This window comes from Aspergillus undulatus (assembly GCF_047715775.1).
Source record: "Aspergillus undulatus strain CBS 261.88 unplaced genomic scaffold BDV17scaffold_87, whole genome shotgun sequence".
In the NCBI taxonomy this organism is placed as follows: domain Eukaryota; kingdom Fungi; phylum Ascomycota; class Eurotiomycetes; order Eurotiales; family Aspergillaceae; genus Aspergillus; species Aspergillus undulatus.
Genome location: NW_027396691.1, coordinates 76,025 through 97,428, shown reverse-complemented (window position 1 = coordinate 97,428; position 21,404 = coordinate 76,025). Strand labels below are relative to the sequence as shown.

Below are 21,404 nucleotides of genomic sequence, written 5' to 3'. Positions count from 1 at the left end.
CCCCCCCCTCCTCCGCCAGCGCGTGCGCCACCGGCAAGTACTGGGCCTTCGGCACCTCCACCACCTCCACCACCACCAGGAGGCTCCGCACCGCCGCCTCCGCCGCCTCCGCCGCCCCCAGGTGGTGGTGGTGGACCACCACCACCACCACCTCCTCCTGGCGGAGCAGCACCACCGCTACCTCAATCCAGTGGAGGTAGAAATGATTTGATGGCCGCCATTAGGGCTTCTGGTGGACAAGGCGGTGGAGGCTTGAAGAAGGTTAAGGAGACTGACAAGAAAGACCGAAGTGCAGCCATGGTCCCAGGAGGAGCTAATGAATCCTCAGCGGCAACCCCTAGCACTGGTGGTGCGCAACCAACAGGTATGGCTGCAGCATTGCAAGACGCCCTGGCAAAACGAAAACAGAAAGTTAGTGGCAGTGGTAAGTACTCAGTACCCAAGGTTGTTTGAGAAAGATCGCTAACTCGGCAATAGATGACGAAAAGGATGACGACGACGATTGGTGAGCGACAAAACCCTTGTTGTACCGACGTTTCTCTGTACTTTTTGTTGTGGGGTCTTTTTTCGCTTCTTGATACCTATATTGTCAGCTCTTTTTGTAGCCAATTGTCTCTTGTCTGCGATTCCTCGATTGCGCACCCTGGAAGGAGGCGTTCGTCAAATTCCCCAAAACTGTAGCGTTTAGCTTTTGTGTCTTGTCGGCCATGGCCATCGCATTCGTCATCAAGGCTACTATTTCTACAGCGCCATTTCGTGTTGTATAGAAGGAATGGGAGATCTTATGCTAGTGAATTCGCTTGTGATCCGTCAACTTCCGTTCATTTGCCTATAGTTAAGATATAAAGGGACCTCCATATACTCCCACAAGCTCTCTTGCGATTATTGGCATTGAGCAGTTCTCAAAATAATGGCTTTTAAATATGGGGCTGCCAAAGTATATATCAGTAGTAGATGGACGGATAATAGTTAGACCGACCGCCATTTGTATGCGGAAAACCCGAAGAGCGGAAAGTTGAACTAGCCACAACCGCGGAGGACGAAGTGGAAGTGAGATAGTGAGAAGACATCCATGCAGAGACAGCTCTGCTAGGCTTCTTTCGGACACCGAAACGAAATGCTCTCACAGTCATCCTTGACTCCATCTGTACCTTCAGCGTCACTCCTCCGGTTTTTGCGCGCTCAGTCCGAGTCGGCCCTCTTCTCGACGAACCAGCCATCGGCATGCCGCCGCATCTCAACCAAGCTGCCACCGCGCTCTTCTAACCTTGTGTCGCTGAGAAGACCCTCAAGCCGGGCAGGCTACCTCCAACTTAGTTCGTGTCAGTCTCGCCTCTTCTCGGAAGCCGACCCGTCACGAAGCCGCACTTCACGAAGTGACAAGTCTTTACTTCCGTCCTCATCCTCGAACGCGTTACAGCCTTTCCCAAGATCACAACAATCGCGAAACTTTTCGTCGACACGAGGCCGCTCCATTCTGAAGAGATTCTGGGATTTCAGGCGCAAGAAGCCAGCACCGGAGAACCGTGGGCCTTCGCTGCTCGACGACACAGATGGAGGATTGAGCCTTGCGCGAGCGCTAGCGGCGAAAGCCTCCAACGAGCTGCGCCTTCGATGCACGGAGTTTGATATCAATGGAAATGTGACTTTGATGAACGGGGAGTTCAAGAAAAGCGAGTTGATCGCCAAGGTTAGTGATCGCGCACTGGATGGGAATGATTGAGACTAATAATTGCAGTATGGCCTTCTCCCGCGTGATCTCCGAAAAATCGATTCCTCAACCCTACCTCATATCTTCGTGCGACCAAGCACCATCTTGATCAACCTGCTTCACCTTCGGGTGCTCATTAAGGCCGACCGCGTTTTGGTTTTTGACGCCTACGGTTCAACGGACTCATATATGCAGTCATTATTCGTGTACGATCTGGAGGGAAAGCTGCGACAAAAGCAGGCGCAGGCTGGGGGAACTTTGCCGTATGAGTTTCGAGCCCTTGAAGCAGTTATGATTAGTGTGACCACTGGTCTAGAAGAGGAGTTTAACGGCGTCCGAGAGCCGGTCGTGCGCGTACTGCGCGCTTTGGAGGAGGATATCGACCGGGATAAGTTACGCCATCTTCTCATCTACTCCAAGAAGCTAGGCACCTTTGAACAAAAGGCACGACTAGTTCGAGACGCCATCGACGATCTTCTGGAGGCAGACGACGACCTCGCGTCCATGTACCTAAGCGAGAGAGCAAACGGCGTTCATCGAGAGGAACACGACCACCAAGAAGTCGAGATGCTCCTCGAATCGTACCACAAAGTATGCGACGAAATCGTACAAGCCAGCGGAAACCTGGTGACCAGCATCCGCAACACAGAAGAAGTGTAAGCTCTGTCCCTGCATTCATCATCCGCTCTACATAACCACCGCTAACCCTCACAGCGTCAAAGCAATTCTCGACGCCAACCGCAACTCGCTCATGCTCCTCGACCTCAAATTCAGCATCGGCACTCTCGGCCTCGCAACAGGAACCCTCTTCTCCGCCCTCTACGGCATGAACCTGAAAAACTTCATCGAAGAATCCGACCTCGGCTTCGGCGCCGTCTCCGTGACCTGCTTCGCCATCTCCGCCCTCGTCTGCGTCTACGGCCTCGCAAAGCTACGTAAGCTGCAACGCGTCCGCATGTGGGGGGAGGCCGGCGTCGGCGGAACTCCCATCCTTCCCATCCACTCATCCCGAAACAGCGCCCTCCCCGGCCACCGCGCTAATTGGCGCGCGGACTCGATCGAGCCCGTTTGGGGTAGTATTCCTGGCGAGGGGAGGGCGGAGCGCATGGAACGCATCAAGGACACTTCTGCGGCTGCGGCTGCGGCGCGGTCCGCTGCTTCGAATGCTGCGAGTAGGTCTGCTTCGCTGAAGCGCGCGCTCAAGTTCCCGTCTGAGTCTACGTCTACTTCCGGGTCGAAGCCTGCGAGTGCGAACTCGAAGGACACGGCGACGGCTGCTCGCTCTGAAGGGAGCGGTTCGGCATGACTCATGTCCCTTACCAATACTAGACGCCATGAGTCTAATGTATGTCTTGACATGGCATTGAATGACCCAATATTCGTGATATAATGTGCATCTAGGGCTGGTGGAGTTCATCATTTTCATTATTCTGTGATATAGACTTCATGTACTACCTAATCTCCACCCACCGTCCCATACAAACCCCGGTTGCTGGAAGTGTATTAAGTCCTTTTGCCTCGGGTGTTCACTCTGTATAGATATTTCTATGACCTACTCAGTACCCTACAATAGATAGACCGAATCCCTTATCAATGTAATGTAGATATGTTCCTCAACTTATTGCTCTATCCTTTATGTCTAATGTAATATATTATACATAATTATGTACATAAGTAGCAATTGCCACAGGCACTACCCGTCTGTTGACTGTTAAGCTTTCCCATCCCCCTCCCAAACCCCATAAACACTCTCAAAGAAAGCCTTAAAAGCCGCCGCCGCCCCATCATTCCGAACATCTTCCCATTCTCCTCCGTCTCCTCAGCCTTCTTCTTTGCACGACCGAACAAATCCTTCTCGAAATCCTGAAGTAAGGACTCGAGGTTCGTGAGAAACTCATTATGCCCTTGACACCCTGGCTCTGGCTCTGCTTGAAAGCCTGGATAATCGCGCGATTTCTCTCGCGCGAGAGAAGTAGCGAGTCCCACATTGCTAGGTTCACACCTCCCGGACCCAGGGGGGAGGCGTGGGGGGGACAAGGTGCGCTGCGTCGCCGTTAACGGTGATGTTTGAGCTTGGGCAGTGGGGGAATGAGGAATCTGTTGAGAGGGTGTAGATAAGTTTGATTCCGATCTTGCTCTTGCTGGTTGTGTTTGTGCTGAACTCTTCATCCCAGAATATAGATGCGAGTTCCTTGATTGGTTCCCCGAAGCCACCTAAGAGACTCTCATCACTCAGCAGGATCCCTTTGGCTTCCTCGAGCTTGGTATCGCGCAGCGAAGAAAGCAGAGGGGACGACCCGTCTGCCACAGAGAGGAAGGTGTATATCCGCGCTGAATCGCCCGGACCTCGCTGGCTCATGACGCCGTGCCGGTTGCCCAGCGCTGAGAAACTCCCTTGGCCTACGAGGGACGCTAGTAGGAGCTTCGCGGAGGGCAGCAAGGCCGGATTCCTCATGGAGGTCGAGTATTCCTGATGGTTGCGTAAGTTCAGCTTCTGTGGGTTTCTGACTAGATTGTAACTGGGATGTTCTGCTTGTGCAGGAGGGTGGCTAGGGTTAGGCCTCCGGGGCCGCCGCCAACTATGGCGATTCAGGGGTGAAGCATGATTGTGGAATATGAGAATAAGTTGAGAAAAGCTAGACAGAAGTGATTTCTGGTTTTATTATTCCCCTGTAGAGGTTGTGGTCAGTTTATAAAGACAGTCAGTTGGGGTTTAGAGAATCGTATAGCAAAAAGCCCAGTCGAGGGTTTCCAATGTCCGACGGGCCCTTGGTCCAGCGGGATTGGAATGGCGGATCGGCCACTCATGGATCCCCGGAAAGCTTAGGCAACATGGTTGATCTTGAGGCTTGGAGGCAAGACGACGCTGTGGCCTAGGTTAGTCCATAGCCGAAACTTGTGCCCATAGCTTCTTCGGTACTAATCGGTTGTCCGAGGCCTCTGGATACTAGGCCGTAGACACGTGGCCGTTCTCAGGCGAGGAACTCGGAGGCATCAGAACCAGCATCTGATACGGAGATGAAACACCCCCAAACACACCGTGTGCAGGCGGTTTCGACCACCAAGCACGCAGCGGTGAGGATTGCATCGTGATGGATCGTTTGCGTGTAGTTCTGTTTTGTCATGAAGCATAGCCAAGAACGCTGGATACCGTATACAATTAGAGAAGACAGTAGTTCAGGCCAAGCTTCTGAGAAGCGCACCAGACTCCGAGCTCCAAAATAACCTGACAGTTGATCATTGGAAGGACAGACCACGTGAGCGAAGACGAAACGCAATTCGCGACCAATGTGGTAGACGTGACGGAAAGCACTACCGTCCTGGCTTTGTGGCTCTTGGAGTCAGACGGGAGATATTTCCAGACGAGGTGGAACCTTGACAGCTGAACTCTATTAGTTACTAATAGAGTCCGGCGCGTCAAACCAGTCGATAGAGGCGACGGTTTGCCGGTCAGAACTTCAATGCATTGCCCTTATTTGCTATGTGCTTCAGATTTGGGAAAATGATAAGAAGCCAGCTTGTCAAGCCACAGCAAATAATTAAAACGGGAAGGCCCAGCGGTTGACGGGCACCGTCATTTGCTGTGGAGAAGAGAAATGAAGTGTTGCGAATCTTGCGATGCAAAATAAAGTGATGGGCAAGTCAACTGGCTGATCGTGCGGGTGAAAGCTTGGATGAGATCACCTTGACGTCAAAGGCGCTTCTAGCTCTGATCCTGCTATATCGATAACGTACGAGTTCAATGGCTGTCTGTCAATACTCTATATAACACTGCAAAGCAGAGGGAGAACTGACTTCCAGAAAAATAACACCGTGCACCGCAACTACCGAAGACTACAAGGGCATTGACCTAAAGTTCAAAGAATCCAACCTGAAAATAACCTGGTGGGGCCGGAAGGAGTCTGGCCCCTGTGGCACCCAATGGGGAGCTGTTTTTATCTTTGTTCTGCGGGTGGGGCGCCATTTCAAGTTTGCAGTGGAATCTGCTGCTTAGCGTCGCCGTGTTTGATTACCATCGAATACTGAACTCCTGCTTTTCGCTTCGTAAGGTTATGCACCGCTGCGATCGTAGACTTCCGCGCTGCTGTGTAATTGCCATGCGATCGCATATCGAAGTCGTGTCGCAACTCAAGCTCCGATATTGTTTACGCAGAATCTATATTCTATAAACTGGACGCGGCAACTACCACCACAAGCCCACAACCCGTTGAAGTGACTTCTGTATATGATTACTTTGCTGTAGATCGGGATCGACAGTGGCGAGTGCTAACGTGCCACACAACCCCAGGACAGACACTCTGGAGATACGAGGTACAGTACGAAGAGTAAGACTACTCTCAGGATTGTGAGATGGGGAGGAACCTGGCCATTGACAAGGCCGCCGAATGCTCCAAAAAGGTGGCTACAGAGCCAAGGGCCCCGGATGCAATCAGCACTGCAAACAGCACCCGGCACCCGTTCCTGTCCTTGCAAAAGGATGCCGATCCCTTCCCCGGAGATGCTTTGGCATGCTGGGATAAGAACACTGCCTCCCCCTTCTTCTATCATGATTAGATAACCGGCCGGCTGCAGCGGACAGAGAGGGAGAGGAGTCTGCTCTCGGGAGAGCAGGGGGTGTTGACTGTCGACTGCAAATTGCAAAGAAAAAAAAAACAAAAATAATCTCATGAACCTGCATCCTAGACTGTGCTACCCATCTCCGTCCCCGATCAGCCCGTTAACTGCGGACGGGAGGTAGCCATCGCGGCCGAGCTGCCTTGTAAAGGCTTCTACTGTGTGACCTGGGCAGGCAGGATACATCTCACGAGAGCTCATATGATGAGATCTGGACGTGGTTTCAAAGTGACAGGGGAAGCAGCTAGAAGGGCAGCAGAAGAGAGACAAGTTGTTGGGTGCATAAGAAAGACGGGGCCAACCGAGCTCGATCTCAATTCTCGACTTAAAGAGTGGGTTCTGCTAGCGGGCGCTGTCGTGTCTCAAGCATAATCAGGATCATTCATTTAATAGTGCCAGTCCAGAAAAGTTGGAACAGTTGGCAGATTTTGTGAACTGAAGACGCTTCCTGTCGCTGTGCTTTGAGCGATTAACCAATTCCATATAGTTTAGCAATCTCATCAATCACTTTGTACAGTAGTAGACATTCTTTCGCATGCAGCAAAGAGTGCAGTACTTAGTCGCAGTAATCATCTCCTGGATCCGGCTGAGCTGTAGCGGGGATCCACGATCGTTAGGGAGGCTAACTTGGACTGAGAACCGGCAAAGGCAAAAAAAGAAAAGAAAAAACAAATGACAGGAAAAAGAAAGAGACTGCTACGAAGCTAGTCGAACTTATCGCTATCAGGCTGCTTTCCGCCTGAACCTGGCCGTTTTCTGCTCGCACCGTTATCCATCACTCTCCTCAACAATCTGTCTCCCTCTCTCTCTCTCTCTCTCTTTCTCAACTTCATCCTCCATCCCTCTCCTCCTTTTGTCTCCTTTCTACTCCCTTCTACTCCCTCCATTTCCCCCTCCCTCCCTCACCCTCGTTTTTTTCACTTGCTTTTCTCGGTCCTGCCGGTGCCCTGTCTCTCCGACCCTCCCGTCGTATCGAAATCGCCTGGCTTCGATCACAGAATTGCGTCCGCTCGTTCCGCGATAGGCACCTAGCTAGGCAGCGCTCACATCGCCTCTGGACTCGTTGTTCTTTATCGTATCGTCGATTTCATTGTCTATAGTCTTATATCAGCATATAGCTGGCGGGAACAGCTTCCTTCCAATTTTGATCGATCGCTTATCATGGCTCCTCCGCCGCGCCTGCGCATTTTGTCAGGTTAGTGCTCTCCGGGTCCCTGCTCAACCGATTCGACATTGTGCTTTCAGCTCTTCCTGTTACACTTTTTTCGATTATCGAGCACTCCCCTTTTTCCATTTCCGCCAGCTCCGAGGATGGTTCGTCGACTAACAAAGACATGTTCAGTGGGCAGCAATGGCATCTCTGCATTCCTTTCCTGGAGACTCCAGGCAACAACCTCCTGCGATGTTACGTTAGTCTGGAAAGCCGGCTTCGAGAATGTTTCTCAATATGGTGTGACTATGAAGTATGTTATCGTCAGGGGTTCGAGTCATCTGCAACTGTCTAACCAATCTGTCTAGGTCGAAAGCATTTGGAACAGAACGATTTAAGCCTCGTCATGGTTAGCCACTGCTTCTACCTGCTCCCAATCTGAATACGTTATTGATCCTTTTCTTCTGCAGTCGTTCGTTCTCCGGAAGAAGCCGCGTCTCGTGAAAACGCCTTCGACTACGTTATCCTATGCGTCAAGGCACTCCCCGATGTCTACGATTTGGCCGCTGTTATCGAGTCCGTCGTTACCCCTCAACATACATGCATCTTAGTCAATACAACGAATACCTTGGGTGTCGAGTCGCACTTGGAACAGCGGTTCCCAACCAATGTTGTTCTATCATTGGTGTCCGGCATCGAGATCACCCAAACTGGACCGAGCGAATTCGAACACATCAGCTCATCGGATATCTGGGTTGGGGCTACGAGTAGCAACTCGGGCATCCCAACTGAGATTCAAAACGATATGGCTCAGGCATTGGCCATGACCTTGGCATCAGGGCAGGTAGAATGCAAAGTATCGAATAACATTAGACAGGAACAGTTTGAGCGCATGATAGGGCAAGTATCCCGATTTTGGACTTCTGGCTCCCCTGCTAACAACTTTTCAGGCCTATTGCATTCCATCCGGCAAGTGTCATGTTTGACACCGGAAACCATAAGCAACTTTTAGAGAAAGTGGGCGTGCGTCAATTAGTGTCGGACCTCATCCAAGAATTAATCGAGCTTGCTATGGCACACGGATGCTCTTTCCCGAGCGATTTCAGCCAAAAGACGATTGACAAAATGACTGCTGTCGACACACCAAGCACAATGTACCAGGACTATCAATCTCGGCGACCGATGGAACTCGAAACATACCTTGGGTCGCCAATCAAATTGGCTACGCAGTTGGGCAAGAAGGTTCCTCGCATCGAAACTCTATACGCTCTTCTGCATCATATCAATACAACAAATCTGTCAAAGCCTCGAGACGCAACCCCTCTGGTCGGCGCTCCCGTTGCGGCCCAACCACCCCCACGAGTCTCTTCGGTCCCCCCTCCAAGAAACGGCCCGATGCGCCCGCCATCTTCTAGGGCCATGTCAGGCATGATGCCACCGAGGGGACGGGGCCCGCCTTCAATGTCAAGGCCCCCGAGCGCGCAGCCGCCTCCTCATGCTCCTCGTGGTATCCATCGAGAACCGTCATTAGAAGGTCTTGAAGAGTTCAGTCACTTGATGCTCTACGGTGATGCTCCGGAGGGCGCAATTCCTCAAGCACCGACGAACGGCTACCATGATGTGTCTCCCAATGGCCCCTCTTCATCTGCTGCAGACATGGGTTTGAGGGAACGAGAAATCGCCTTACGCCAGCGTGAATTGGCGCTTCGAGAACAAGAGATGAGCATGAGGCGAGGCCCTCGCAGGCCGCCTCCTCCCCGGTCGGTTTTCGACGAGGAGGACGAAGATGACTACTTTGATCCTATGGAGAATATACCTGTTCCTCACATCGACCCGGACAACGTGGATATGATGAGCATAACGTCTCGAAGAACGAAGAAGGCCCCTAGCGCCAGAGAACTACGCAAAAACCCTGAGATCAACGTCAACGGGGGCAGATCTTCCTTTGGCCGTTACTTTGGAGGAGGAAGAAAACGTGCCAGTGATCGCATCATGATGGAGATACCTGGTCTTCATGATTCTCTCAGGGATAACCCTATGATGGCGTACTCATCCAACCGCTATGGGGCTGTTGACAGGAACCAGATGCACCAAGGATCTCGTGCCAACTCTCTAACCGCCAGTCGAATAAGCGATTTCCCGCACCCTGGATATCCCGGGAGCAGGCGCAACAGCCAGTCTCCAGGGACGCCCTTTGGTGGCGCCGGCGGTCCCGGCGGTCCCGGTCCCGGCCCTAGAATGGGCCCTCGGCCAGGCACAGCCCAAGATGGCCTTGTCGCGCCTCATGGCCCGATGAACGGTCCGATGAATGGCCATATGAATGGGCCTATGAATGGTGGTCATCCGTCACCACCGAGAGCCATGCGGCAACCCGTTCCGAGGCATCCTCCGGGGCAAGGAAATGCGGTAGGCCCGCAGCAAGTTGAGCAACATTATGGGGTGAGCAACCCGTACTCCGCCAAGGGTACTCCCAAACAAAGAAGTCTGACCGGAAGTGCGAGCGCCAGCGCGGAGAGTGGTGATAGCGGAGCTAGTGCCACGCTCGAATCCGAAAACTCGGCCCACAGCAGCCAGATCAGCCTCGGCGCCCAGCAAGCGGCAGCTGCGGCGCTCGTTCGCTAGACGACTACTGACGATACCCCGGCCCCAACGTGACCCTTCGTCGCACCGGTAGAGCGACGTAACCATCATTTGCCCTTTCGCATGCGCACGTCTCGATCCCCTCAGCATTCCTTCACGCCATTTCCTAATCTTGTGTTTCCTTTTCGCAGCGCTGCTTGCTTGTTATAAAGAATACCTTCTAATGAGATGCTCGGCAAGGAGATAAGAGCTAATTCCCTGCCGTACTGTTTCTGTTCATTACATATACATAAGGGACATACGGGCCGCGGTTGTTTCGTTTTACTCATTTCCCTCTTGTTTTATATTCGGATGGGCGCATCTGTGGGTGGGTGTTTTATATCGCATGTGGTCTCTCATTCCTGCGACATTGTCTTATCTAATGAACACCGTGCCAGAAGTGCTCTGGTCGAGAACGGATTTTGACTTGCTGCAATTATACCATGATTCCTTTTGATCCCCAGCGGCTAATCTCGCTAATGACACAAATGTACATTACCCTGTCTGCACAACGATTGTTGGTGTCCACTTAATTTGTTTGCGGACCTCTCATCCATGAATCTTCTCCGAAGAGCCCTGCTTCAATTCCTGTCAGTGCTGTTCGAGTTGCTCTATAGGAGCTCCGAGCCCTCCCACCATTCTATAATTCCTTTTTCCTGGTTGTATTTGCGGCGCATAGAGAATTGTTCATTTGCTTGGTCTTGCCGGTTCTTTTCATGAAGGTCCTGTAGCTGGTCAAGCTAATTGTTTGATCGTCATACAGAGACATAAGATTCCCCGCTAGGCTGTTTATAAATTGCAAATACAATCAATATATCGGCATGATGGCCTGAAAGCTCGTTCAATACCGATGGTTGCCCCACGTGATCGGCAACCGTAAACAAACCAACAGCTACCAACCTTCTTCTCTTCAACAACATAACAGACACAACCCCGACCTCCCATTCCAAACATCCATAATCCAACCCAAGAATCTCCTCAAACCCACCATCAAAATGCCCCAACACACCTACTCAACCTCCCAATCCTACCGACACTCTACCCTCCCCTCCGCCTCTGCTTCAACCGCAGGCGGCCCCTCCTCCATGTCGACCGCCAAAACGCGACAATACGCACAGCTGCAGTCGCAACTCGCGCAGCTGAACGCGAACCTCGCGAACACGGAAGAAATCATGCAGATGACGGCGCATCAGGCGAAGGATATGCGGTTTCTTGGGGGGTATGTCGGGGCGCTTTTTATGGGGTCCGCTAAGGTTTTGGGGGAGGAGGGGGCTAAGGGGGGGGGCCGAGAGACAGGCGCAGGCGCAGGCAGGGGAGGAGAGGGGGGAGTGAGAGGGAGTCTAGTCTTTGACTGAAAGAGAAGAGAATAGTGTTAATATATGGGAGGGCACGGTATGGTCATTTGGCTTCTAGGTGAGTACAGTCTTTTCTTCCTTGTATCAGTCCGATTGGCATTGTGTATATTAATTCTATTTCTTGTGATTCTAACCGGTATCTAGATATTTGGTCAACCAAGCCCAGCCTACTCCACGACGAACCCTCCACCGAGAATAATCGCCGGCTCGTCGATGTTGTGGTGCTCGTAACTATACAAATCGTTAGCACTGAACAGCTCACGATAATGGCAAAGAAGGCATACCTCAATGTGCCCACACCGCCAGCCTCCAGAATCAGCGCCGTCTCCGTCAAAGGCCGACCCGTCCAGCGCATCGCAAACGCACGGAGAATATGACCATGGGCAACGATAAGAACGTCGCCCTTTTCAGACTCGGAATTGAGGCACGGGCTGTGGTACTTTTCTCGGATCTCGGCGATCAAGGCGTCAAGTCGTTTGACGACGTCTTTGGGAGATCTATACGCAGGAATAACTAGTCAGCACCAACATCCAACGCAACGCGAACCAAGACAAAGACATGGAGGAAAATGCATGAAATAAGAACATACTCTCCCCCAGGACACCCATCCCGCCAAATATCCCAAGCACCCTCCCCGCGCTCCGCTCGCTGCGCCCGAATCTGCTTACTCGTCAACCCCTCGTAGTCACCGTAGTCCCACTCCCTAACGGCCTCCGTAACTTCCACCTTGGCCTCCGTCCGAATCGGCTCCTCGGACTCAGGCTTGCGTTTCTCAGTCCAGGGGAGCCGTTCACGACAGCCGAGCTCCATGAGTTCAAGCGTTCGTTGGGCGCGCGTGCGCGGGGAGACGTATCTGCCACATCCCAACCAAACTCGTCAGTACCGTAACCCCACCAGGCAAGCAAATCTGGAACAGAAAACGAAGACAAAGTGATCAATAAGGGACATACACATGAACCAGCTTCTTCGGGGTAATCAGTCGATCATTCCCGACGAGCGCCTTGCCTGTGGCTTTGATCCGCTTCTCGCCGTTCTCGGTCAGCGCCAGGTCTGTGATGCCGGTGTGCCGGCCGTTCAGTGACCACTCGGTTTCGCCGTGCCGGATGATGAAGCAGCGGGGGGCCATTTTGGCTGATTATGGGTATTAGAAGGGGGGCTCTTAGGTAATAAAGTGAAATGGGTAATGGGTGCTGTAGGGAGTGGGATGGGGGGTTCACGGTTTTGTAAAGACTCTGATCTACTTGGAGGGGAACGGTTGCGTCATAGGATAGGCGGTGCTCTTATCAAGGTCAAGACAACGTTGGTCCCTAGAAAGTGTGTCATGGCTTATGCATTGAGGCATAAACTTTGGTCATCTTATATCGATGAAGTATTAATATACTTCACAACAATCTATCCTTGTAGCTCCCTTCGTAAGCATCTTGATTGTAGATGACCAATAACTGACTACAAGTACTCTATAGCTAAGTTGTTTCTGGTTGCCCTCATCGCAATGACTAAGCACATTTGTACCCACGAGCAACATATCGCAAGTCCTCAACGGCCACCCACCCCGCCTCATGGCCATGATCAATCAGTCCAGCAATGGGCAAAGCCAAAAAGCCGCTGCGAGATGTAAGCCGGCTCTCAGGGAAGCCGCTCTCCGAGACGCTCATTCCGTCGTCTCTATTCGGCGCAGCTACAGACGCAGGCTCAGATCCAAATTACAATTTTAAGGAACAAGAAGCAAAAGCAGAAGCATGGGTGACATCCCCAGACTTAATCGAATACAGCCTCCCCTACGCCCCACAAGATATCCAAGACACTGCGCTCTTCCTCCTCGCAAATCCGAACATCACTTCGAGCGTGCTGTTCCGCGCCGATATCTTGGCTGATTCGGAGACGGATAGTCGGGCACGGCATGTTGGTGTGGCGACTGACCCTGCAGTGCATCTGGAACAGGCAGGGGAATCTAGCCTGCGTGAAGGGAAACGTGCGCTTGAAAATGTGGAGCAACTGCCCGCGAGGACTGTGCCTGGGTTTGAGCTGAAACGGACGCTTGTGAGGAGGTTGATTCCACGCAATGCGCAGCTTGATCGGCCGCTGAATCAGACTTGTCATGTCTACGAAGGGGTGTCATCGCTTTCGGCTTCTCCTGCAGTGGAGGCGTCAGAATCAAAGCCGAGGCCAAGCAGGAGCCGCTTCCTAGTCGCGTATACGCCGCATGTCGAGAGGGAGGAGGATATACCCTACTACCACCCGAACCTCCGGGCTACAGCTCTGCTATATGAATATGAATATGGAAACGAAGGCTCGCAATCGCATTCGTCCACTCCAGACACCAAAGACCTAGAAGCACAAGCGACCACGCCCAAGGAACGAGAAAGACCACGAGGAAGAGGCACAATGTCAATCCACTTCCTCCCCTTCCCAAAAACAGACACAACCAACCCAATCCAGCCCAGCCTAGAACGCAAACTATTAAATCTCATAGAAGCCCAGATCCGAATCACGCGGGGCCGCCTCGGCTCTGCCTCCAACAAACCAACCACCGAATCACCCTACGCAGCCATCAAGGACAACGTGATCTCGCGCGCTCGCGTCCAGGATACGTACTCGCGCCTGAAGATCAAGTACGCGGCGGATCTGACAGGGCGCTGGGTGGAGAGCACGGAGCCGAGTAAGCACGTTTTCGAGGATCTAGGTGTTGCGGCGTTCTTGGTGGAACTCTGGCGGGATATCTATGGGGTTGTTCCGATGGATGAATCCTCATACTCGTCCTCATCCTCATTTTGGCTTTCAGAAACAGATGCCAGCTCAGGCTCATCTAGTACGGTTACGAACGCAAACGCAACCGAGCACCGGAACCAGCAATTCCCCGGCTTCGTAGACATCGCCTGCGGGAACGGCGTGCTCGTCTATATCCTCCTCAGCGAGGGATATCCCGGCTGGGGCTTCGACGCGCGGCGGCGCAAAACATGGAGCATTTTCCCCGAGCATATACAGGGGCGTCTGAGGGAGGACCTTTACATACCAGGTCCATTTGCAGATGCACTATCTGCACCATCTAGTTCCGAGCAGGAGCAAAGGCAAAAGCAAAAGCAAAAGCAGAACAATGCATCACCGCCAGAATCAGAGTTACATTCTAAACTCCAACAAAACACCTTCATCATCTCGAATCACGCCGACGAACTCACCCTCTGGACACCCCTTCTCGCCACTTACCTCAATCCCGACAATCCACCTCCCTTCCTTGCTATCCCCTGCTGCTCGCATTCTCTCTCCGGCGCGCGATATCGATACTCGCCTCAGAAACAGTCCACCTTCATTTCTGAAGCCAAAAACGCCAAAGACAAACCCTCGCACCAAGCCTCGAACCTCAACACCGATCCCGATCCCTCAAAAGCAGGCTCCCTAACCCAACTCCGCGCCACCAAGCTCACCGCACAGAACCCGCACTCTGCATCCTTCAGCACGTCAACATACGGCGCATTAACTGAGAAAGTCGTGTCTCTTTCGACGGAGGCCGGATTCGACGTTGTGAAGACGTTGTTGAGGATCCCGTCCACGAGGAATATAGGGGTGCTTGGGAATTGCTCTCCACGGAGGGAGGAGGAGCCCAAGGGGAAGAATGAGGGAGATGTGCTATCAAGAGTTGGGGCGATTTTGGAACGGGAGTGTGCAAGGGACGGTGGGGTTTATGCGGCTGCGAAGATATGGGTTGAGAGGGCTGAGAAGTTGATGACGGGGCCCAAGCAGCATAACTATGGGCTTGTTTAGTGATCAGGGAAAGTGTGTTTTAGGTACCAGGTGGTATGATGCTCGCATTATACCACTGCATTATTATGCGCAACGAGTATATAGAAAGGAGTGTGAAGATAGAGGATACCTGATGGAGTTTGTTGTTTGCCTTTGTAGGTTATACCATACTGGCCTTTGAGTACGGAGTAGCCAGAGATATATTTGACCGTTGTTTGGCCATCTACACGCGCAAATGAAGTATCAGACCGAAAGACCTTTGGGAAGTAATTTAGACATCTCCTATTATACTACTTGGAAGTACATTTTTCGACCCAGATGTCCCAGATGCCCTTCCCGGCGCACCCAATAAACGAAATCACAGCCGAACCATCGCGCCAAAAGCAAAAACAAACTGACGAAATAGATAGTAGAGAAAGCCAGTCACCGAAATGTGGCAAGAATATGTGCGTCTACGCCATGTAGGTGCTGGAGTCGACACCGTCCTCAGGGTACTCACTGATGGTTTGTTAGCTTACGGTCAAATCGAGGCCAAGCAGAGTAGACTTACGGAAGAGCGACTTCGAATCGCTTTTCAATGTCCTTGAGAACCTGCTCGTCCTCAGGAGTGCTGACGAACGAGATCGACAGACCCTTGGTACCGAAACGACCGGCACGACCGACACGGTGCAGGTACGAGTCGGCGTCGGCGGGCAGATCGTAGTTGATGGCAAGGTTGATTCGCTCGATATCAATACCACGTCCGAAAACGTCAGTGGCAACACAGATACGCTTGTTGAATTCCTTGAACTCCTTGTAACGTTTGATACTAAACCTCACTTAGCGATTGTCTTATATTATTGGGAATTCCTTACCGCTCCTCCTGGCTGACACCCGAGTGAACAGCGATACTGGGGAAGTTGCACTCGCGCAGTAACTTGTCGAGCTCGTTCGCACGGATCGTGCTCTTGACGAAGATAATAACCTGGTTGAACTCGAGGTTGTCCAGGAGCTCATTCAACTTTCTGTTCTTCTCCGCCTCGCTGAGCTTAATATAGTATTGCTGCAGACCATGGAGAGTGAGCTTGGTGTCATCGTCGACGTAGACTTCGAGCGGGTTTCGCATGAACTTCTTGCAGATAGGGCGAACATCCTGCGAGAGGGTAGCACTGAACATCATGACCTGCTTGTCGGTGGGAGTAGCACGGAAGATCTCTTGAACATCGCGGCGCATGTCTAACTAAGAGTAAGTATATTGATCGGATTTGGACACAGTGCAACTCACCAATCTGGTCAAGCATCTTGTCACACTCGTCGAGGACGAAAGCCTTAACGTTGCGGAGAGAAAGCTTCTTGTCGCGAACGAGAGCGTTAAGACGACCGGGTGTAGCGACGATGATGTTGGGGAAAGTGTCCTTGTTGCTCAGGACCTCGATATCCTTCTGGATCGGGGTACCTCCGTAGAAGACAGCGGTCTTCACATCAGGAAGATACTTGCTGAATCGGGCGTATTCGTTCTTGATCTGATAAGCCAACTCACGAGTGTGGCACATGACCAAGATGGAACACTCTCCAGGAACAGGCTCCAATTGATGAAGGGTGGTAAGGACGAAGACCGCGGTCTTTCCGAGACCAGACTTGGCCTGGCAAAGAACATCCACGTTGAGGATAGCGGTCGGAATGCAGACTTGCTGGACTATGGTGAGGCGGAACGGTATGTTAGACTTTGGTTCGAATCCATGAAACTTGAAAGAGAAAAGGCAATCCGCGTTCCAAGGTCCGTCCATCCCCCGAGTATCGACTACGCAAGGTCAAAGGTTCCAGGCCCAACGCCGCCTGACCAACTGGAAAGTGCAAGCCATAAGCATGCCAAAGTATCAGATCAACCGCCGGAGGATAGAGTCAGCTTCTAGACCCCCGCTGCGCGATGACGTTTTCCGTCCAAAATCTGTGGCAAGACGCCCCGTGTTATCGGATGCGCATGGTTTCAATCAGAGTCGCTCAAAACGACAATCTGAAGAAGAAATCGGCAAGCTCGAGCATCTCGCCAAATGTCACTGAAGCAACAAAGCAACAGGTGTATAAGCTGTGAAGCACTTTCCGCGCGGCGCGGCGCGGCCTTTCTCGTGATGTTCTCAAGGACATCGTTCATGGCGCCAGAGACTTGGATGAAACAGAAAAAAGCGACTATTGGATCCCCTTTGGATCCCTTTCCCGAGGAGATGGACGGACGTTGAAACATGGAGCTATGGAGGAAGGCTATTGGGAAAGAATATGTGATGGACTAACCCTCCGAAGGATGTTCGAAACCGCAATCGGTGATAGCACGTAGAAGTTCGCCCTTGAGCAAAAAGTCGCGGAAACCGGTCGAATGGATACCGACGTAACTTCCCTTCTTGTCTGCGCGGCCACCAGTGACCGTCAATTCGCTACCCTCCTTCTTGGCCTGGCCTCCATTGGCGGCCGGGGCAGCAGTGGTGGCTGCGGCGTCAGTGGTCTGAAGCTCCTCATCGGAGTAGTCAATGAGATCCTCCTCGTGAGACATGTTGAAAGGTGGCGGGTCGAGGTGAGATTGAAAGCGAAAGGAAAATGCTGATTACGAAGGCGCGTCTAGATCCCAAGGAACGCGGTATCTGGGACGGCGGTGCTGGAGAAGTCGAAAACGAGTTTCGGAAACGAGTATTCAGATGAAAAGTAGGGGCAGCCGCTTGTATCGAGGCTGCGAGATGAATTGAGGTGAAAGGCGATGGGGCAAAGGGAGGAGTCAAGGTGAAATCGCGAGGGATGAAAGAGAAAGCAGCTGCATTCACGTGATGTGACTCGCATTAGTCAGTCACGTCACTGCTTTCGGTTAGCTTCAATTGCCACATCACAGCTCAGCTTGTCTGCCTGGCCATGCGCAGAGACAACGATGGCGAAGGCGGCTAAAGCAAAGGGTAAGAAGGGCTCTGGAGGAGGTATGAATAGCCATGTGCGTGCGCGCATCAACTATCTGTTCAAGGCGGCCGCGCATCTACAGTCCGCAGCCACGAGTCGGAAATCACTCGAAGCCGCCGCCAAAAATCGAGAAGACGAGGATGAAGTGATGGCAGACCTTGCGCATCCCTTACCGACAACATCCGCGACTAAGTCTGCCGCGCAGACCCACGCCGAGTATCATCCTCAACTTGCCCGAACCTGCATCTCCCAAATGCGCGGCGTATCCCAAAAGTCGCAACTTCGACTCCCAGTCGAGCAGAAACGGTCGTTCTGCAAGCGCTGCGACACCCTCTTGGTTCTGGGGACAAACTGTACACAAGAAACCAGAAACCCAAGTCGAGGGGCGAGAAAGCCATGGGCCGAAATACGAATCGTTCGCTGCAACATTTGCGGTACGGAGAAACGGTTCCCGCAGACGTATAAGCGGAGTCGCAAGCTTGCAGAGCGTAAAGAGGACAAGACAGAGGAACTTCCCTAAGAAGCCAAACCGGCCTAATTGCGCAGGTTATACGCGGCTTCTTGACGACGTCGAGTTTACCAATCTCTTAGCCGAAGCGCACTCGCGCCAGGGCAGCGGTGCTCTCCGGACGTTTGTCTGAGAGCAAGTACAAGGGATCCTTGTCCCTTGGGTTGGACTTCAAAAACCAAACCATTATTAAGCCCAGGTACAAGATACTACCGCTGCCGCAAAAATCTTCGAAGGTTCACCCTTGTCGTACTGGAAATTTGGACCAACATAGCACGATGACACACCCTTCGGAACCCGAGTAGGGCTACAGATTCACCAGCGCTGTATCCAAAGGAAAACGAGCACCAACCAATGGTTCAGTACGGCCTCCGAAGGATTTCTGATAACAGCGAAATATCCGGCGTACTTACTATGCCGCCGTCATCACAGACGGGCAAAGATGGCCTTACCGATGAGAGCTAAAAGTTACCTACTCCACGATTCATTACACATTGGCTCATATAACCTGCCAATCGAGATCCAAAAACCGTCGCTCGCTCAAGGAATTTCGCATCTGAATGAGGACGGCATAGCGCGCGTCACAAGATATATCATAACAGTTCGGGGTCTCCGATGGACGGGAAAGATAATGGACTGGTCAAGAGGTGGATATCATGGGTGAAAACAGACAGGAGAAGCGAAGGCAGAGCAGCAGCAATAGCAAAAACTCCTAAGCACCCCACCAACGCGAGTGAACTCCAACGCTAGGAACATCAGTATTCCGCGAGCTCTCACCTCAACGTTATTGTTCCACAATAGCCAAAATCGCCGTGAGGCAGGTATCCAATCTTCAAACAAAAGAAAAATCCTCCCCAGGTTCCGTGCGAATGGGGACAGTGGTAATAAAACAAACGCGCAATTTACATCCCAGCTTAAGGAGCCTGTAGATATCATATAACGAAGAGTAATTTCAAAACATAACAGAGTCCGTGAGGACAGGTACAGTATATAGCGGGCGTTGGAGCTCCTTTTCCCTTCTTTCGTATCTCGTCATAGCTGTCGTTGAAGTGGCGGTCGTACAGGTCGTGGTTTCGTGATCGTAGTGCAGAAAATGGAGGCTTGTTTGGTTGGTAAAGAAGGATCATTGTGAGTAGGTGTCTGTATAGGGGTGCGTATCCGAGAAGATGGCCGTCAGAGCCATTAGAGCTCTCCATTCTGCGAGGGTCGTTGTGATAGAAATGTGGAAAAACCGGAAGACATGGATAGGACCGCAGGGTGTAAGCGCTAGGAATTTCTGTTCGTAGTTATGGGAATGCCTCATCGTCGTCGGCGGGCAGCTTGGTCAAGACGCTGGTCTAAGCCTTCTATTCGGCCACGATATGCTCTCACGATTTCTCTGATATGTCCGATTTTCGCAAGTTCGTTCTCCAAGTCGTCAATTGAGGACAATATCGAACGGGTGCGGGCGATCTCCGCGTCGGCATTGTGGATAACGTTTCCGGCCCGGTCATAGGTATTTTGGATAGATACATTCATTTGTTCCTCCAGCTAATGCGGGCTCAGAATTAGCGGAATGAACAATCACCATGATTGCGCACAGAATGTTGCGGAGAGCGGCATCGCGAATCGCTGTAGGTACGGACTCGCGGAATCCGGAATCAACCGAGAGATAGAAGAAAAGGAAAATGAAAGAAAAAAGGACATACGTATTCGAGGCGATTCTGAATCTGTTGCTGCAACCCGTCTAATTGATGCGAAAGTGCCCGAAGGCTCATAGGATCTAGCAGCAATCGACCGTGACTGCTGGCGGCACTGGCAGCGCGCGAGCTGGAGTTGCTTGTACGTCCAGTGCCTCTGCCCCGAGAAACCCCATTTCCAGTATGACCACCCTGCAGCGCAATCTGCTGTTGTTGTCGGAGAATCTGGATCTCGGAGGAGGTGAGGCCAAGCGAGGTATCGGGAATCGAGGCTACGGACATTTGGTCCGCGTAGAGACATGCTCCAACCGCGACAAGTCTAGGAAGCGCCAGCCGATCTCAATGTACAAAAACAGGACGGACCGAAGATCATGATGCTGAAGGCCAAGAGCAGAAGGGAGTGCGGGTGCAGTGCGGAGGAGTAGGTCGTGAGGACGGGGAAAAGTGGAGGAGCGCCGGGAGCGTGAGGTAAGGGGAGCAGGGGTAGCGTCGGAGAAGTGGCACGAGGACAAGGTCGACCTTCCCGGTAAATAACTGGTTTTCTGCTCGAAAATGGGAAGAATAATCCTCAGCGGGAATCAATAGAGCATTCCCTGAAACAGGAAGGGCAGAGGCACGCCTGGTCAGAGGGCGAGCGAGGGACGGATGGGTTGATGAGGAAGCGAACGGATTGGATCGTCGGCGGTAAGGAAAAGAAAAGATATACTAAAATTTAGATGAAAAGATGAGAAAGAGACCGCGGCGACTCGCCCTCGGATGTTACACTGGCGCGCACTTCAGAAGCAGTCACGATCAGGCCCCTTCAGGAGGGAGGGTGGGATATTAATGCCACAATTAAGTGAGGCGGCTCAGGGATCAACACACAGGGACGGTCGAAACAGAAACCACTGGAGTCTAGAGAGTCACAGGAGCTGGAGCTGCAGCTTTTCATACAGTTGCCATGAGCCGCACCAGGCCCGTCAGCCAACAAAAACGCAGAGCAGGAAGAAATCCAGGCCTGCCCTATCAGGAGGGTCAATCCATCCATACCCAAGGCCAAGAGAGTGAGTGTATGGCATCTGCGATCTGCCACCGCCTTCATAGGCCTCCGTCTCTGCTCCTGCTCCAGCTCTGA

At 52.2% G+C, this 21,404-nt stretch overlaps 11 protein-coding genes across 11 annotated transcripts; 6 read left to right on the top strand and 5 right to left on the bottom strand.

Annotated features, from left to right (window-relative positions):
* Window positions 1-21: 21 nt before the first annotated feature.
* On the top strand, window positions 22-509 carry BDV17DRAFT_296278 (uncharacterized protein; the record flags this gene model as incomplete). Its single annotated transcript, XM_073763259.1, has 2 exons — window positions 22-424; window positions 478-509. Coding segments are annotated over 2 exons (435 nt in total), but the record flags the coding sequence as incomplete, so codon positions are not given.
* Window positions 510-1,031: 522 nt separating this feature from the next.
* On the top strand, window positions 1,032-3,243 carry BDV17DRAFT_276788 (CorA family magnesium transporter). The gene is made up of 3 exons (XM_073759376.1): window positions 1,032-1,690; window positions 1,739-2,367; window positions 2,426-3,243. Exons 1-3 carry the CDS (start codon window positions 1,118-1,120, stop codon window positions 3,015-3,017), a joined length of 1,794 nt encoding a protein of 597 aa, XP_073610407.1. The 5' UTR covers window positions 1,032-1,117; the 3' UTR covers window positions 3,018-3,243.
* Window positions 3,244-3,707: 464 nt separating this feature from the next.
* Window positions 3,708-4,166, bottom strand: BDV17DRAFT_296276 (uncharacterized protein; the record flags this gene model as incomplete). The annotated part of the gene is made up of 1 exon (XM_073763258.1): window positions 3,708-4,166. One exon carries the CDS (start codon window positions 4,164-4,166, stop codon window positions 3,708-3,710), a length of 459 nt encoding a protein of 152 aa, XP_073610406.1.
* Window positions 4,167-5,643: 1,477 nt separating this feature from the next.
* BDV17DRAFT_276784 (uncharacterized protein) lies at window positions 5,644-6,972 on the bottom strand. Its single transcript, XM_073759375.1, has one exon. It carries the CDS (start codon window positions 6,377-6,379, stop codon window positions 5,978-5,980), a length of 402 nt encoding a protein of 133 aa, XP_073610405.1. The 5' UTR covers window positions 6,380-6,972; the 3' UTR covers window positions 5,644-5,977.
* A 50-nt stretch (window positions 6,973-7,022) lies between these two features.
* BDV17DRAFT_301718 (ketopantoate reductase family protein) lies at window positions 7,023-10,097 on the top strand (the record flags this gene model as incomplete). The annotated part of the gene is made up of 5 exons (XM_073764304.1): window positions 7,023-7,520; window positions 7,668-7,788; window positions 7,844-7,884; window positions 7,946-8,375; window positions 8,426-10,097. Exons 1-5 carry the CDS (start codon window positions 7,487-7,489, stop codon window positions 10,095-10,097), a joined length of 2,298 nt encoding a protein of 765 aa, XP_073610404.1. The 5' UTR covers window positions 7,023-7,486.
* A 992-nt stretch (window positions 10,098-11,089) lies between these two features.
* Window positions 11,090-11,449, top strand: BDV17DRAFT_296274 (DASH complex subunit HSK3 family protein; the record flags this gene model as incomplete). Its single annotated transcript, XM_073763257.1, has 1 exon — window positions 11,090-11,449. The coding sequence occupies one exon, from the start codon at window positions 11,090-11,092 to the stop codon at window positions 11,447-11,449; it is 360 nt and encodes a 119-aa protein (XP_073610403.1).
* A 145-nt stretch (window positions 11,450-11,594) lies between these two features.
* Window positions 11,595-12,671, bottom strand: BDV17DRAFT_276780 (histidine phosphatase family protein). Its single transcript, XM_073759374.1, has 4 exons — window positions 12,400-12,671; window positions 12,039-12,302; window positions 11,734-11,946; window positions 11,595-11,680 (listed from the first exon to the last, which is right to left on the bottom strand). The coding sequence occupies exons 1-4, from the start codon at window positions 12,573-12,575 to the stop codon at window positions 11,617-11,619; spliced, it is 717 nt and encodes a 238-aa protein (XP_073610402.1). The 5' UTR covers window positions 12,576-12,671; the 3' UTR covers window positions 11,595-11,616.
* A 224-nt stretch (window positions 12,672-12,895) lies between these two features.
* Window positions 12,896-15,466, top strand: trm44 (tRNA (uracil) methyltransferase). The gene has a single exon (XM_073759373.1). The coding sequence runs from the start codon at window positions 13,034-13,036 to the stop codon at window positions 15,206-15,208; it is 2,175 nt and encodes a 724-aa protein (XP_073610401.1). The 5' UTR covers window positions 12,896-13,033; the 3' UTR covers window positions 15,209-15,466.
* Window positions 15,443-18,053, bottom strand: BDV17DRAFT_276771 (ATP-dependent RNA helicase SUB2). The gene is made up of 5 exons (XM_073759372.1): window positions 17,456-18,053; window positions 16,452-16,862; window positions 16,042-16,402; window positions 15,738-15,995; window positions 15,443-15,685 (listed from the first exon to the last, which is right to left on the bottom strand). The coding sequence occupies exons 1-5, from the start codon at window positions 17,709-17,711 to the stop codon at window positions 15,640-15,642; spliced, it is 1,332 nt and encodes a 443-aa protein (XP_073610400.1). The 5' UTR covers window positions 17,712-18,053; the 3' UTR covers window positions 15,443-15,639.
* BDV17DRAFT_236103 (ribonuclease P Rpr2/Rpp21/SNM1 subunit) lies at window positions 17,791-18,944 on the top strand. The gene has a single exon (XM_073755868.1). The coding sequence runs from the start codon at window positions 18,078-18,080 to the stop codon at window positions 18,621-18,623; it is 546 nt and encodes a 181-aa protein (XP_073610399.1). The 5' UTR covers window positions 17,791-18,077; the 3' UTR covers window positions 18,624-18,944.
* Window positions 18,945-19,640: 696 nt separating this feature from the next.
* Window positions 19,641-20,572, bottom strand: BDV17DRAFT_301712 (uncharacterized protein; the record flags this gene model as incomplete). Its single annotated transcript, XM_073764303.1, has 2 exons — window positions 19,641-20,141; window positions 20,300-20,572. 2 exons carry the CDS (start codon window positions 20,570-20,572, stop codon window positions 19,911-19,913), a joined length of 504 nt encoding a protein of 167 aa, XP_073610398.1. The 3' UTR covers window positions 19,641-19,910.
* Window positions 20,573-21,404: the final 832 nt, after the last annotated feature.

Excerpts from the sequence above, each read along its gene's own strand:
- BDV17DRAFT_276788 (XM_073759376.1), top strand. The coding sequence starts at position 1,118 with ATGCTCTCACAGTCATCCTTGACTCCATCTGTACCTTCAGCGTCACTC. Across the intron at positions 1,691-1,738 it reads AAAGCGAGTTGATCGCCAAG|TATGGCCTTCTCCCGCGTGA; the intron begins GTTAGTGATCGC and ends TAATAATTGCAG. Across the intron at positions 2,368-2,425 it reads ATCCGCAACACAGAAGAAGT|CGTCAAAGCAATTCTCGACG; the intron begins GTAAGCTCTGTC and ends TAACCCTCACAG.
- BDV17DRAFT_276784 (XM_073759375.1), bottom strand. The coding sequence starts at position 6,379 with ATGAGATTATTTTTGTTTTTTTTTTCTTTGCAATTTGCAGTCGACAGT.
- BDV17DRAFT_276780 (XM_073759374.1), bottom strand. The coding sequence starts at position 12,575 with ATGGCCCCCCGCTGCTTCATCATCCGGCACGGCGAAACCGAGTGGTCA. Across the intron at positions 11,947-12,038 it reads GATGGGTGTCCTGGGGGAGA|ATCTCCCAAAGACGTCGTCA; the intron begins GTATGTTCTTAT and ends TCCTGCGTATAG. Across the intron at positions 11,681-11,733 it reads GGCGGTGTGGGCACATTGAG|TTACGAGCACCACAACATCG; the intron begins GTATGCCTTCTT and ends CGATTTGTATAG.
- trm44 (XM_073759373.1), top strand. The coding sequence starts at position 13,034 with ATGGGCAAAGCCAAAAAGCCGCTGCGAGATGTAAGCCGGCTCTCAGGG.
- BDV17DRAFT_276771 (XM_073759372.1), bottom strand. The coding sequence starts at position 17,711 with ATGTCTCACGAGGAGGATCTCATTGACTACTCCGATGAGGAGCTTCAG. Across the intron at positions 16,863-17,455 it reads TTTCGAACATCCTTCGGAGG|TCCAGCAAGTCTGCATTCCG; the intron begins GTTAGTCCATCA and ends GCCTCACCATAG. Across the intron at positions 15,686-15,737 it reads CGATTCGAAGTCGCTCTTCC|TGAGTACCCTGAGGACGGTG; the intron begins GTAAGTCTACTC and ends ACAAACCATCAG.
- BDV17DRAFT_236103 (XM_073755868.1), top strand. The coding sequence starts at position 18,078 with ATGGCGAAGGCGGCTAAAGCAAAGGGTAAGAAGGGCTCTGGAGGAGGT.